This window comes from Asterias rubens, chromosome 21, assembly GCF_902459465.1.
Source record: "Asterias rubens chromosome 21, eAstRub1.3, whole genome shotgun sequence".
NCBI classification, from domain to species: Eukaryota; Metazoa; Echinodermata; class Asteroidea; order Forcipulatida; family Asteriidae; genus Asterias; species Asterias rubens.
In genome coordinates, this window is record NC_047082.1 from 11,050,650 (window position 1) to 11,066,112 (window position 15,463).

General features: G+C 40.4%; 1 protein-coding gene across 3 annotated transcripts in view; it reads left to right on the plus strand.

Moving 5' to 3' along the window:
• The window catches only part of LOC117304883 (regulating synaptic membrane exocytosis protein 2-like), a 30,994-nt gene that overhangs the window by 8,790 nt on the left and 6,741 nt on the right, over nt 1-15,463 (plus strand). For all 3 annotated transcript variants that reach the window (XM_033789525.1, XM_033789526.1, XM_033789527.1), the window contains exons 7-15: nt 3,480-3,561; nt 4,760-4,876; nt 5,517-5,637; nt 9,463-9,557; nt 10,279-10,397; nt 11,670-11,905; nt 13,116-13,209; nt 14,309-14,380; nt 15,011-15,263. In XM_033789525.1, coding sequence (XP_033645416.1) covers nt 3,480-3,561; nt 4,760-4,876; nt 5,517-5,637; nt 9,463-9,557; nt 10,279-10,397; nt 11,670-11,905; nt 13,116-13,209; nt 14,309-14,380; nt 15,011-15,263 — 1,189 coding nt within the window. The remainder of the gene's footprint in view (nt 1-3,479; nt 3,562-4,759; nt 4,877-5,516; nt 5,638-9,462; nt 9,558-10,278; nt 10,398-11,669; nt 11,906-13,115; nt 13,210-14,308; nt 14,381-15,010; nt 15,264-15,463) is intronic.

The following is a 15,463-nucleotide window of genomic DNA, read 5'->3' on the forward strand; positions in this document are numbered from 1 at the left end:
TGTGGCGAAACACCAACGAGTGTTGGTTATAACAAGTAAAACACCAATATTAGACACCATGCATCACGATAATAAGGCTGCTAAAACTTAAGCTAATTATAAAAAAAATGTACATCGTAAGTCACAATTGCAGACTTTCAGGACGCTAGTTTGCAGACACTTAACAAGGTCAATCCATTATTCCAGGTGTGGCGGTTTCAGTCTTCCGCCGTGTTCAGTTTTCCGGGACTCAGTACTGCACTAACAATTGACTACTTTCGCTTGCTGTGCGCAGGCGTAGCATGACGTAATGTTACCGTATTTGGTCGTTCGGAAAACTGAACACGGCGGAAAGTTGAAACCGCCACACCGGTAATGTGCGAATGTTCATATAGCTACGTAAATCATGGAAAATCACATGCGAGTATTCTGTCACATAGCGTTTCAATCTCTCATTAATGTCCCATTGGAAACTAACTGACTTGCGATATATCTGTTTAAAATGATAATTATGTGACGAGTCAGAAAATGTAGGTCCCCTCGATTAACTATCTACTTCCAGAATACACAAATAGCGACACAAATTATGTCAGGCTATGGTTACGGCGAACATAACTATTTCATCACTTACGTGATGTAAATAGACAATGTGAAAAATTGACTGACCAACTGTCATAATCTTAAAATTTCCATATTTAAAAATGAGTCTGTGTAGGCCACAAATTAAACGTGACCCGCTACGTGAAAATGACCCAGATGTTGACAGTTTGAAGGATTGAGTTATATGCATGGCTGGAAAGAACAGCAGTAATTTGGTAAGTCTTAGCTTTAATGTGTATCGCGTTGCTGAGTTACTTCCGTTTGAAATTAGCAAATACATCATTTTTTCTGAAAAACGAATCACAAGTAAAGTGATGTTTTAAACTACCAGTTCGGCAAAAAAAAAATATATACATAAGTATGATCAAGTGTTCTAAAGGTTAACCATGAAAGCATAGATCTTAAAAAGTAAAAAAAAAAAACTGACAAGTCAGATTTCAAAACCGATGACGTCATCTTACAGGTGCTGTTCGATGACTCCGAGATATAGGAACACAGTCGTAGCTGATACTGTATGGTCACAAGTCACCTAATGCCGTTTACATGAAGTGTTAATTGGTAACCAAAATGTTGGATTTATTATCCGTCGTGCATGAATTGAATTCCAAATGTTCAATGATTTGAGAAGGACTTGACACTCTTGCATGGTCTTGTGTTTGGATGAAAGCATTATACTTTTAAAGCCAAGTTTTACTCAAATGAGAAGAGGATGTTCTATCGAGCTGTTTTCATTATGGACCGAAGCGACCGTCAGCGTTAGCTGTAACACATTGCATGCGACCAGACACGGGCATCTCACAGGCAGTAAACATGATGCTGCTGCACGAACGGTCTCCCCATTTACCTCTCCATTTACCCGCCATTCTCACACATTCATGATTTTTGTCATTTGGTTCCTTGTGGAACTCACTTTGCTCCCAGTTCTTGAATGTAGGATCTTCCTTAACGCCCATGCAAACCAATGACCCATCATTTTCGAAATCTTGACAGCCAATCCACACGTCCAAGCCTTGATTCCAATTGACGTATTCCATCAAGCCTCTCATCCGTGTTTTCGTTTCACTCCAAATGAAGTCCTGTTCGTCCTTTGTGTCAGGAACCATCATGTTGGCACCTAGCTCGGCGCAACTCTTATTACCATCAACCCAGTTCATCTTCTGAGGCAGTAAGATGTAGCAGGAACCCTGCCACAGGAACCAGCCGGAGGGACACATAGTTCCAAAGGCCTCATCGAAAATAAAGAAACAAACTAGGAAAATAATCGCGTGGGAAATCAAAGTCGGCATCTCGATTGAAAAACACAAAACCCAAGATACAAAACAAACCTGCTTGAAAAGTTTGGATTTACTGGGTTGTGTTCAAGCAAACCGTTTTTATGACAGACAAGAACCGATTACTTCCTATGGTATACAAGTGATTTTATACGGGAGGCTATATCTAGACAACTACATGTTGCCAAGAAACAATTGCGTCACCCACTCCTTGGCCTATTTATACGCGTTAGTCTTAATTACGGTCACCGAACAAACTGAAGACTTTTAATTTGTATTTTTTTTTTTAAATTTAATTTTGACTCAGCACACGCTTCTTTCCTCTCCCTTTGTCCTCCTTTGTTTTCCCCCATTTCCTACGCCATCTGTTAATTTTATGCAAGAGATCTTCATCTGCCAATGAACAACACGTTCTTGATAATTTCTGGTAGATTAAAATTATATACAAAGCAGTCCTTGTATTTGTTGGTTTAAAAAAAAAATGATACAGTACACGCTTTCCCCCCATCCCTTTGTCTTCCAGCTTTTTCTTATTTTCTACGCCCACTGTTAAATTTATGGAAGAAACTAATACCCATCAATGAAGAACACGTTCCTTGGTATTTTCTGTTTTTTTTTTTTGTAATATTGTACAAATTAGTCCAAGAGGCATAATCTCTGCAGAAAATCAGATCGATTTTTAAATCTTGACGCAATCTACTTTGAGATGGGGGAACGTGTTTAAATACTCAAATCAACCAGCCATAGTCGAGGGCCAAATTTCATATAGATCTGCTCAGGAAAAGTTGCTTAACAATTTTCTGCTTAGCAGAAATAAGCATGATACAAATTACAAATTGTACTCATGACAAGATAGTTTGGCTGTCAAGTCAAGTGTTTGGCACATCAAATAGTCTCGTCATTTGGCTATTCTTAAACCACGTACTACATTTCGTTAAACCGTTTATTGCACATTTGAAAAACAAAGCTGTTTATAACCCAAAGCGTCAATTCCGTTGGCAACGTGCCCTGTTCCTTCCAGGAAAGTATTGGAATTGACGCCTATATACCAATTTTCATCGAATTAGTGTATCAGTTAGACCTGGGTTTCATTTCCGAGCGGTTTAGAGCATCGAATTGGTGGTTAAGTCTTTGGAGTGTTGGTTCGAATCCCGGTCATGACACTTGCGTCATATTACTTGTGTCTTTGAGAAAGATCCTACGATAATGTCTTCTCTTCGCCCAGAGGTATAAATGGATACATGAAAAAGCCTGTGGGGCGCCACTACAGCCTACAGCGGTAAACTCCCCAGGGAGCTGAGAAAGATTACAGGGATGTTATTGGCCCAAAAGACCGGCTGCCGATTTCACGAAACGCTAGGATCAATCCTATCTCGAGCTATAACGAGTAACTCGTCCTAACTTTGGATGGGTTCAATGCATCCTAACGTCTATGAATACGGAATTTAACTCGTCCTAAGTCCTAAGATTAATCCTAAGTTAGGAAAAGTTTGGCGAAATCGACAGCAGGGCACTAATGTAAAGCGCATTGAAACGTTTTTGTAATGCGCTGTTTACGGTTATTAGTTATTATTATGATTATTACAGTCTTTTGTATTACCGTAAGTACTGGGCTGTTCTTTATTTCAGCAGCAGGAAACCACGATATACGTCAGAGACGATTCAGAAGAAGTTACCATCCAGAAGGATCAGAACGACACGTCGTGTAAAAGTATGTATACAATAACACTTTCGAACGATTATGGGTGAAAAAAATAGCCAACCGCGGCAATGGTCCTTTTGTCAACAAATTATTACTTGTGTATGTTGACAAAAGCTGGGGCGTGCAGAGGCACTATGTGTAAATCTCTTTTGAGCAGTGCTTGTTTCTGGTTTCTAAGAAAGAACCGGTGGTCGGCAACCGAACGTTTTAATGCTCTGATCGTAAATGAGTTAAAACTCTGTTGCTGAATGCTGTTTAAAGACAGTGGACGCTATTGGTAATTGTTAAAGACCACTTGGTGTATCTCAAGATTATGCATAAAATAACAAACCTGTGAAAATTTGAACTCAATTGGTCGTCAAAGTTGCGAGATAACAATGAAAGAACCTGGTCACACGAAGTTGTGTGCTTTCAGATGCTTGATCGCGTGACCTCAAATTCTAAATCTGGGGTATCGAAATCAAATTCGTGGAAAATTGCTTCTTTCTCGATAACTACGTCACTTCAGAGGGAGCTGTTTCTCACAATGTTTTTTACTATCAACCTCTCCCCATTACTTGTTACCAAGTGAGGTTTTATGCTAACAATGATTTTGAGTAATTACCAACAGTGTCCACTGCCTTTAAGTACTGCCTTGAATTGTGACTGGGAGTGTGGCTTGGTGAGAGCATCAGCATGATAAGCTGGGCTTGGCTCGGTAAAGCGTGTTGGCTGGGACTAGGACTAAACCTTAAAGGAACATTACAGAATTGTTTTTTGCTTACAAAACTGTTGCTGGCAGTGCAGGCACTTTATGTAATCCACCATATACATAAACTGACAAACATGTAGAAGTTTGAGATCGATCGGCCATCTGGGTCATGAGAGAAATGTGAAAAACCGATTACAAATTTTGCATTGCATCGATGCCAAAATAAAAATGAATAAAACGCTCACTGAGCGATAAACTCCAAACGCGAAGTTAGATTATTTATTTCTCATCAAATATGACATTTTAGACAGAAATATTTCAAGGGATGTTTTCAACTATCATCATCATTAGACCGTGGAAGTTTTATGTAAATCTGTGATCTTTGCGATTTTTTTTTTCTTTCTTACCAATTCTGTAACGTTCCTTTAACTGACACCCACAGGGAGTGGGTAAATGTTGACATGTTTTGTTTTTGGTGTCACTTTTGTGACGACCTCGTTCAATTTGATTTTATAGCTCGCGGGTTCGGGCTTGAGGTGGTTGGAGGCAGGCAGGACTCAGACGGCTGGCTACGTACTTTCGTCACTAGAGTGGTGGTCGACGGTCCGGCTGATAAAGTCGTTGTTCATAAAGGTAGAGCAGTCAGGTTACATTACTCTGTCATATCTCTCCAGTGCCACAGAGACATGGAAAGGAGACCGGTTCCCTAGTTAAAATGTACGAGCTTTCAACAGTACAAAAATCAAAATCCAGATGGTGTCTAAAAATACGAATATAATTTTCAATAGTCTGATTTTAATCCGCCAACTCAATCCTCATTGAGTTGTTGAGAGGCTTTCAACGAGTACCAGCATAGAAGTAAACATAGAGATTAAAATCACAAAGTTGGATTACTCTTTAACTCTAAGAGCCATGTCACACGAGGCAATTTACGGGCAACCAGTTCCAGGCAATCTCCGTGAAGAAAAGGCATTCACATTTGAATGTTCACCTATTTTTCTTGTGGATAGTAAGAAAATGTTTGAAAACTGACCCGTGTGCTACCAAAGTGGTCATGTAGTATGCACTGCAGTTGGTTGCCTGCAAAAAGTTGCCTCGTCTGACAAGGCCCTTGGTGCTCTTATGTTCCCTACATTAATATTCACATTTAAAGCCGTTTTTTTAGTCGGGGAAAATTGAAGATTTACCTTCTTTCTCCTTCACGAGGCATTATTACTTGAAGAAGATTTGTTTGATTTTAAAACGCCGATGTAACCTTTTACCATTCCTTCAGGTGATGAAATTTTGGAGTGGAATGAGCAGTCTTTAGAGAACAAAACTTTCGAGCAGGTTCGACTGATCGTAGACCAACCATGCGGCGATGAGTTGAAACTTAGAATTGTCCGTTACCAAGCGTAAGTTTAAACATTAATAATTACCAAATAAAGAAAAACAAGTTAATAATTATAATATTACTTCTTTGGTGTAGCCACAGACCTGTACAATCTCTTCCGTCGTCTAATACATGCTTGTTACATGTTCCACAAAGAGTAGGCAACATTGGGCATGTTCGAATGCTGGACTCAATCTCTGGAATGACTTTCACTTCAAATTCGTAATATTTCTAGTGTTGATTATACGTTTAAAGGAACACGTTGCCTTGGATCGGTCGAGTTGGTCTTTGAAAAGCATTTGTTATGAAATGCATATGGGTGAAGAGATGTTGCAAAAGTAGAATACAATGTTCCACCCAACCATGCCTCGAAATTGCGCAGTTTTCCTTTTACCTCGTCGACTAAACACGGTCGGCAATTAATGGGAGTCAAATTGTTGGCCCTCACAAATGGTGGACCGTGTTAGTTCGCAAGGAAAAGGAAAAGAAAACCACGCAATCTCGAAGCAATATTGTGTGGATCATTGTATTCTACTTTTACAACATCTTTCCAACCATGCATTTTATAACAAACGGTTACAAATGCTTTTTATAGACCAACTCATCCGATCCGAAGGGGAATGTGTAGTGGACACATTGGGTAATTGTTTAAGACCAGTATTCTCACTTGGTGAATCTCACTTGGTGTATGCAAAAAGTAGCAAACCTGTGAAAATTTGGACGCAATAGACCGATTGCGCTCCGTGCGTCACGTGACCTATAGTATAGTGGGTATTGGATGTAAACAAACACGGCGTACTGCATATAAACGTGCGTTAAAAAGGCATGATTACTTTTGCAGTTTTTGGCTTAAAGTAGGACTAAAGTCTTGAAATCACTGAAGAATATTCGAGAGTTTGTTACCGGTGGCTGAACAATGGGTAAACACAGTTCCACCAAATTCTTCAAGATATTTTTTCACACGATGTGTTTGTGCACGGAAAGTGTGGTTTTACATTGCCCTCATTGTAATGACTCCGTGCGTCACATGACCTATAGTGGGTATTGGGTGTAAACAAACACGGCGCACTGCAAATTCAGAACTAATTTGGGAGGGAAGTGTGTGTATCAACGTGAAAACCACATCTAGAATTGTAGCGCGTCTTGCGAGAGAGAAAGATAGAATTTGATTTTTCCAATCTCAGTTTTATTCCCGTCTTCATTAAAACAAATTCACCCAGTTGAGATCAGATACCAGTCATACAGTATGCGTGATAAATAATAACGACAATAATAAATAATTAAATAAATAAAGAAAGACATTTAATTTTGGTTTTTACCCATACACCGATGTGTGTTTAATAGCGCTGTTTACTCAGTGCTTTTCCGAGTCCTGGTACTCGGGTGGGATTCGAACCCACGACCCTAGGTTGGTCGGTAGCTAGAGGCAGTTCAAATCGTATGGCTTGTCAGCGCTTACCGCAACGATATAAGAAATATTTGGAAAACAAAAAACTAAATCAAGAAATTTAATCATACAAATTATTTAATCTGGTGGAAAAATATAAAAGGTTACGCTCCGGAAGTGTCAGGCATTCAGGCGCCGGTTCAGTTAATGGCACACATTGGCCCCTCCCCATTGCCATATAGAACCCTTCAGGACTTGCATCCGACCCAGAGCACATCCCCCCCCCCCCCTGCCTCGAACCCTAGCCACTGCGCGGGCCCTGTCCCTTTAGGGGAGAAAACAAGGCAGATCCCAATCACACTGTCCCATCAGGGGCAGCAAAAAGCCCTGAATCTATATTAGAGACAGACGGTATTCGAACCCGGACCGGATGATCCGAGTTGCTGAGACAGTCCCAGCACCTTACGCACTGCGCTATTGTGTTGGTGCTCGAAAGCTGGTGTTTTCATGGTCACAATCAATAGACCGATTGCGCCCCGTGTCTCACGTGACATTAGTGGGTAAAAATGTAAACAAACACCGCGTACTGCATATAAACGTGCTATAAGAAGACACGATTACTGTTGCAATTTTTGGCTAAAGAGCGACTCAATTCTTGAAATCACTGAAGAATATTCTGGAGTTTGTCATGAGACCTTACCGATGGCTGAACAATGCCAGTATAGGTATTAAAGTCACCTGGAAGTGGTATTTTTTTAAAATAAAGCTTTTGTCACTAAAATATGTGTTTTTATGAGAGGAATGTGAATAAAAAGTTAACTAAGGTTTAAAAATCTTAGTTTTGATTGTATTTACAAACTTACGAGTAGGCCCCGACCCGAGAGGGCGCTGTTCGTGACGTATTTCAAGGCGCGATATTTGGAGAGAAAATTTGTAGTCGGCCCCCGTACATTACGTCTGGGAACATGGCACATCAAAACAAATTTAGACACGATTTTACACACATACGTACATTGAAACTTGAACATGTTGAACGCCTAGTAGTTTTTACAAAAGCTATTGCTGCTATTTTTATTTAACTATGCGACATTTTAGTGACCAAATGGGTTGTAAGATGTGGGTCTGACTTCGTATTATTATAGTAATACGGCCACGGAGCAGACTACACGCACGCACTATGGCTGCTGTACAATGGGCGGACGGTCACATAGGACCTGCACGCACGGTTAATCGCATGCGGTACCAGCAAAAGCTAAAAACATACCCTCAAAGTTCAAACTTACCCGAATTTTTTCACGTTTAGCAAATGCTCCTCTGAGTTCGTCACGTCTTTCAGATACCTTCTTCGACTTCCCACCAGCTAGAAAAATTGTTGGGACGGCGTCGTGTTTAAGAACGGCTCTTCTCGTCATGTCAAATGAGTGCTGTATCCCGGACTCGAAGCACGACGGCTCTAAGTGTTCGCTGCAGCGCTGGAAAAAAACGTCGGACCGGACCACTTTGCTCTAGTTAATCTGACTTTCGCAGCCCACAACCGCCTATACTTGGGATCTGCAGGAAACAGATGAAGACTGACCCCATCTTTAGTTGTTTTGCTGCATCCAGCAGCAATATACCTGGTCGGCATTGCCGGAAAAATGCCAGAAAAAAACCTTTTTCGCAGCGTACAAACTCACGTCTTAGAATTACATGTACTTTTGCACGTGTGTTTGTCTACGCATCGAGGGGGGTCTATGTTTGATCGAGGCAAAGTCTTCCTTTTCCTACGTCACAAAAGGGGTAGGCGGAGTCATCGAAGTTACCCTTGTTGCACCAGTTATGTGCTTTCACATGCCTTGAATTCGAAACCTCAGCAGAGGTCTCTTATTCAATTTAAATATTATAGTGAGAAATTACTTCTTTCTCAAAACTACGTCACTTCAGAGGGAGTCGTTTCTCACACTATTTTATCAACAGGTCTCTATTGCTCGTAACAAGTAAGTTTTTTTTAGGATAACAATTATTTTGAGTAATTACCAATAGTGTCTAGTGCCTTTTACTTAGCTTAAAGCGAAGGTGCACTATTGGTAGTTGTCAAAGACCAGTGTTTTCACTTGCTGTATCTCAACATATGCATAATATAACAAGCCTGTGAACATTTGAGCTCAATTGGTCATCGGAGTTGGGAGAAAATTATGAAAAAAAACACCCTTGTTGGACGAATTTGTGTGCTTTCAGATAGGAATAAAAGACTTCTAGCTAGAAGTCTTTTATTATTTTAGTGAGAAACTACCTCTATTTCCAAATCTATGCTACTTCAGAGGGAGCTGTTTCTCTGTATGTTGTATACTATCAACAGCTCTCAAATGTTCGTTACCAAGTCAGTTTTTAAGTTCATATTTGTTTTGAGTAATTACCAAACGTGTACCTCCCCTTTAACAAAATATAATTTATGCAAACATGCAATATATCTTTGCACAGGCACAGGGCCACGGCTGATACTTTAGCGGCTAAACGAGGAAGCTCAGTCTCTATCGAATCAGAAGTGTACCACAGGAGGAAAAAGATATCAGTTGGTAAGATTAGTAAGAAAGCAACAGCAACAAAATACTAAAACCAAACCACTGTTCAGAAATGCGTTCAAAAGCAACACAAGAACGGGGACACGAGGTGGCAGCAGACCATCAGGTCTGTCTACTGCCACCTAGCGTTTCAAAGTATCTTATAGCCTCAAGCACAGTGAAAGAACCTTTTTCGAATTAAAAGAGACCGTTGAAATTGAGAGAACAGTTAAACATCATTTGGTTTGAGATTTAAAAGTTTGTGTAACACGATGTTGAAGGTTTCCAATGTCTTATACAGAATGAGCTATAATACGTTTAGAACATTTTATATCCCCCCCCCCCAATTGTTATTAGTTCATGTCACTAGTTTAATATCATTGTGTTAATATGTAACCCGAAAAGTGTACAATCAAAGCGAGGATTTCGTCAATGGTTTAACCAACTTTAAACAGATTGCTTTTACGAGAAAGCTCCAGTAAAGAAAGAAGCCAAAAATAAAAATTCATCATTTTAGTCCTTACCAACTCACACCTACTACTTCAACGTTACTCGTTTTCAAAACAGCGAGCCCTATTTAATGACCCAAATAATGACAATAATTATAACCACTCTTACTCATTGACGTTACGTTTTTGGTGGAAAGTCTCGGAAATTCTTTAACTCTAAATGAAGAAATTTCATGTAATTTGGGGGAGAAAATTAACCAATGATCTTACCTGGATTACCATGATAGGCATGCGGAACAGCATAAATACGGAGCAGTACAAGGAACTATTTACACCAGCCCCGGAGGAAACGACGGGCATATCAGGTCATAGGGCAGGAAGCCGTCGACGTTTGCCCGTACCTCCGGTGAGTGCGGAGATAGGTATAATACTATTAGTGGACACTATTGGTAATTACTCACAACATTTATTAGCATAAAACCTTATTTGGTGACGAGTAATGGGGAGAGGTTGATAGTATAAAACATTGTGAAAAACGGCAGCCTCTGAAGTAACATAGTTTTCGAGAAAGAAGTAATTTTCCAGGAATTTGATTTCGAGACCTCAGATTTAGAACTTGCGGTCTCGAAATCAACCATCTAAACGCACACAACTTCGTGTGACAAGTGTGTTTTTTCTTTCATTATTATCTCGCAAGTTCGACGACCAACTGAGTTCAAATGTTCACAGGTTTGTTATTTTATGCATAATGTTGAGATACACCAACTGTGAAGGCTATTCTTTGACAATTACCAATAGTGTCCACTGCCTTTAACTCACACACTAGATGCGTAGAATTGCAATGCCAACTAATTTGATCCAAGTGTAAATCCGGACAATTCCATTTCCCAAGGCGAATAACAGGGCCTGATGTTTTCTTCTCATATGTCTTAATAAAGTGCTGTAAAAACTCAGGTCTTCTACAATCAGGGGTGGATTTCACAAAGAGTGGTGACTAGTTAGGACGAGTTACTCGTCCTAACTATAGGACTAGCCTTAAGTGTTTAATATCTCTTAGGACTAGTCCTAAAGTTAGGACTGTTTGTGAAATCGACCCCTGGTCCGGTAAATATTTTTAGCTACAATCCCCATGGCCTTGTGGATGTGTCTCCCTATACATGTGCAGCACCTTCAAAGGAATCGCAAAATAATGTCAAACTACCGTGGGTTGGATCTTTGACTAAAAGAATTATACAGAAATGTAAACATTAATCTCTTATACTTGTATGAGCTAATGGCAACTTTTAGATGAAAAAGGTCATCGGCAGATTGCTTAACGGGGGTTAATGGGGGGGGGGGTATACTTGAGCTAATGCCAACTTTTAGATGAAAAAGGTCATCGACAGATTGCTTAACGGATTGGAGTGGGATTATTGAGTATAAAGGCTCTCACCTGATTGTTCAGGCCATTTGAAAGGGATTGTGTAAGGAACATTCTACAGTATTTGCAAAGCGGAATGTTGAAAGTACTGGAGCGTGTACATTAATGTTGATGGTCTTTATAAGAACGACGCTAATAGTCCTTTGGAAGGGACAAAAGACCATAGGTCCCATGTGATGTTTTATACACGTCAGAACCTATAATGCATTTCATTAAGAAGGAGGTTTTAAAGATTTTTTTGCGTTTCTTCTGTCTCAGCTTTCGTCTTCAGGCTCGTGCTCTTCGTCCGCAAGAACGTCCGCTCCCAGAGTTGAACTCACTCCCGCTGAAAACCAAAACCTTGGCGAGCTGTGCATGCAGCTCATGCTGAGGGAGGAGACGAAGGAGCTGGTTGTTATGCTGACTGAAGCTAAAGGCCTGAAGGTGAGGGAGGGTGATCCATTGGGACAACCTCCAAGCCCGTATGTGAACATCTATCAGTTGCCTTACAGGAGGTAAACCAAGTTTAAGTCTTAATCATTTAATAGCCTATTGTAAATAATTTCAGTTAAACCCTTGAGTGGGGGCTGGTAACACTAAGGCACATATTGGGTGCGTTCGTTTAGACCCCAGTCTGCCCCGGTACGTTCGAATAGCTTTGACGGGGCTCACCCGGGTCAGCCCCCAGTGCCCTGCTTGTGGAGTGGGTCACTTGGGGGTGACCTGAGGTGCATGCAGTCACCACGAGAGGCGAGTGTGGTCGTTCGATTAGCTCTTGTCAGGGGCTCACCGAGTGAACACTGTGGTTTCGACCAAGGAAAGCTTATCGAACGCACCCAATATTATTTCACTGTTTTCTCCGAAGTACAATGCCCTGATGGGGAGTCAAGATCGTTGATATTTTAGAATGGACAGTTCCACAGTAACTGTTTAGTGGCACCTTTTTGTATGTTTGGTTATTCTTGCGGGTATCTCCTTCACTTCAAGGTGTTTAACAATATTGCAATGTATAATTTTATATTTAAGTTTAAATTGTTGTTTGTATACAAGAATCTCGGTGTTTTTTTTACTTGAAATTATTTATTTGTTTCAATTTTAATTTAAAACTGTTTAAAAACTGTTTTCTGCTCTTAATAAAATACTGAATAGTTTGTACGTATTGATTTGATTGTGTTTGCAAACATGATATAAAGTTTTCACTGCTCTTTCATTTTCACTTTTTCAATGATAAGTTCTGAAGTAATTTTATTATGTCATTGTGTTGTGCATTGTTAAAATGTTACTGCCCTCATGTATTCATTGTGTGTATCCTCTTGATGCGTGAAGAGCACTGGGTGCAATGTCCTAAAACATTATTCAACCTGGTCCTTTTCCTCTTTTTCATTATTTGCATACCTTGTATAGTTATTTTTCTTTTACAAATTGTTCATACATTGAGCAATATTTTAGCTCGATCTATGGTACTTATGATTTTTTATGATGTAGTCCACCATTTTAGATATTATTTGTAAGTCTGAAGTTTGCCGTTTTGACGGTTAAGGTGTTCTGTTTACTCTCTCTTGTTTCGAAGTTATCTTTAGCTGACGGTATACTTGCCTCTCTTTTAGTTAACTTAATTCATGGATTTTCGTTTTGCTGTGTATTTTACTATTTTAATTGTTACCCTGGCTACCCTGTCAAACTAAACCAGTAAAAATAAAATAAACAAAAGTTTTGATAACTCAGGGAGTCACTTCGCTACCGATCACCAACCATCCCGGCCACTGCAACACCCGCATGGAACAAGACATTCGTTTTTCCTAACATCGCACAATCAGAGGTAATAATAATAATAATAATGGTAACATTTATAAAGCGCTTTACGCCCTAACGACCCCAAAGCGCTGTAAGGTAAGTGATTTATATAATTTAAACTCGTCAAACTAAAAGTTTCAATTTCTCTTTTGTGGTCAGAAAATATACTTTTAAAAATAAATAAGCTGTAATTTTTTGCACTTGATGAGATGTTATGTTATCTATTTGTAATACTGTTTAAATCTGCTCTGAATGATTTTTCGTCTATTGCATGCACGTATTAAGTTCTCCAGATGACGTACGTCATTAACAAGCACCCATTTTTGTTTATACATTTTTACGACTTAATGGTTTAATTAATAATATTCTTGAAGATTTATATTTACCGTTGTAATGGTTTCATTGCTGTGTGTCCTCATTTATTTAAGTACTGATGTGACGTGCTAGAAAGGACGCCTCAGTGTTTTATAAATTGAAAAACGCCAAGTCATATTCTCTTAAAATACATTGATATCCCGTATAAACCTGTGTTATCCTCTGATAACCCTGACTGGGATAATTAAACCACTTAGAGATTCAATTTCCTGTTACTGACCAACTTATAGCTGATTTTGTTTTTACGCTTACGCTCTTGATATTGTGTTAACACTGTTAGTCCCAGTTCGAGTCCCGTGAACAAACAACAGGCATATTACTCGGGGATTCGAACCCACGACCCTTGTCATTCTAGAGCAGTATCTTACCAACTAGTCCACCGAGATCTTTGTTTAAATTTAACATCTAATAAAAGTACAACTTATGGAATTCAAATTGTAAACTTAGTTTGCTTGCTTAAGTCGAGTAATGTCCTCGAATCACGATGGTTCCCCATGCCTTTATGTCCCCCATTACCGACTTGAAATCTGTTGATTCAAGTCCCGTGTCCATTTTAAGAATGTCAGTAAGTAAGTGCCGGTCTACCAGGTTTCCTCCTCCCATGCTTAGGAGGAGTCCACAAAACAATATTGGACACTGGTTCGTCTTTGCTGCTTTAGCAGTATCCAGCAAAATTAGTTTAGGCTGATCAGTTTGACATTCCAGATGAATATGATTTAAACCTGTGTATTATTCTCATTCATTCTCAGATAGCAGGTCTGTCTTTGGAGTTCACGGTGTGGGATGAGCGACCAGACTGCATGAACACATTCCTAGGAGAGGTACGTTTCCTACAACCTCGTTCCCTGTAGTGTAAGGACCTTGCCGTGACATTTCTCTCCCAGACTGCCTTGCTCGATCAGTGACGAGAGGTATCCATTGTGCACTGTCTATTATAGGCGAGGCTGGGTCTCATCTAATCGCCGAAAAAACGCCGAGTACGACCGGTTATTGGCGGTTAAGTCGTGTTCAAAGCTGTGTATTGAGAGAGTTGCGACATGGAGGGATCACTTTTCTTTGGTCACGTGGTTGCTGGGTGCCATGCTGTCTCACGCAGCACAACCCAATGGGCAGACTAGTCTGGCACCCCGTGTTCGCCCATGCGTTTCTTTTGGAACTAAATGGCTTCTAATCGCAAGTTGTCGCAACTCTCCCAATATACGGCTCTGGTCGGGTTGTCGTAACAGCGCCCGCTTGCGTACAAGTAGTTATGGGTCCGCCCCTGGAATGGTGAAAATACAAGCTCTGTACCATATGGAAAACTGTGCGATTGCTTTAGTAGAATGTACATCCCTCTGCATTATGATAACTTTACACATCAGCCGATCAGCAATTTAGATAAAACTAATGTAAGGGGAGCAAGATGGTACTGGCGTAACACATTTTAGTAATCGTCTCCAACATTTCCTCAGGTTCTCATAGATCTTCAAGACGAGGCACTGTCCGGCAAACCCGTCTGGTATCCGCTGGCAGACCACGATGAGAACATAGGCGAGCTACCGTGTACGACGCCTCCAAGCGTGGTGCTAGCACGGATACACCAACAGCAGCAACATCAAGCTATGGGGCTGGGCCTGATGGACGCACCACATCTACTCACCCCGTACCTCACGGGATCCGGCGGGGTCGGACACAAGGAGCTCGCTAGATGTCCTAGTGATTCTGGTGAGTTTGATTCGAACCATTGAATGAATTCTGAAAACTGAGGAAACATAAATCATTTAGTACAAGGTCTCACCAATATTTGGCTCAAGTAAATGGGTGGTACTTGGAACGCTATGATTTGACAGGAGGTTTGTCACAGCTAGGTAAACCTTGAAATTAAGCCGTCTGCTGCCACCTAGCGTGCATGCCCTCCCGGGATA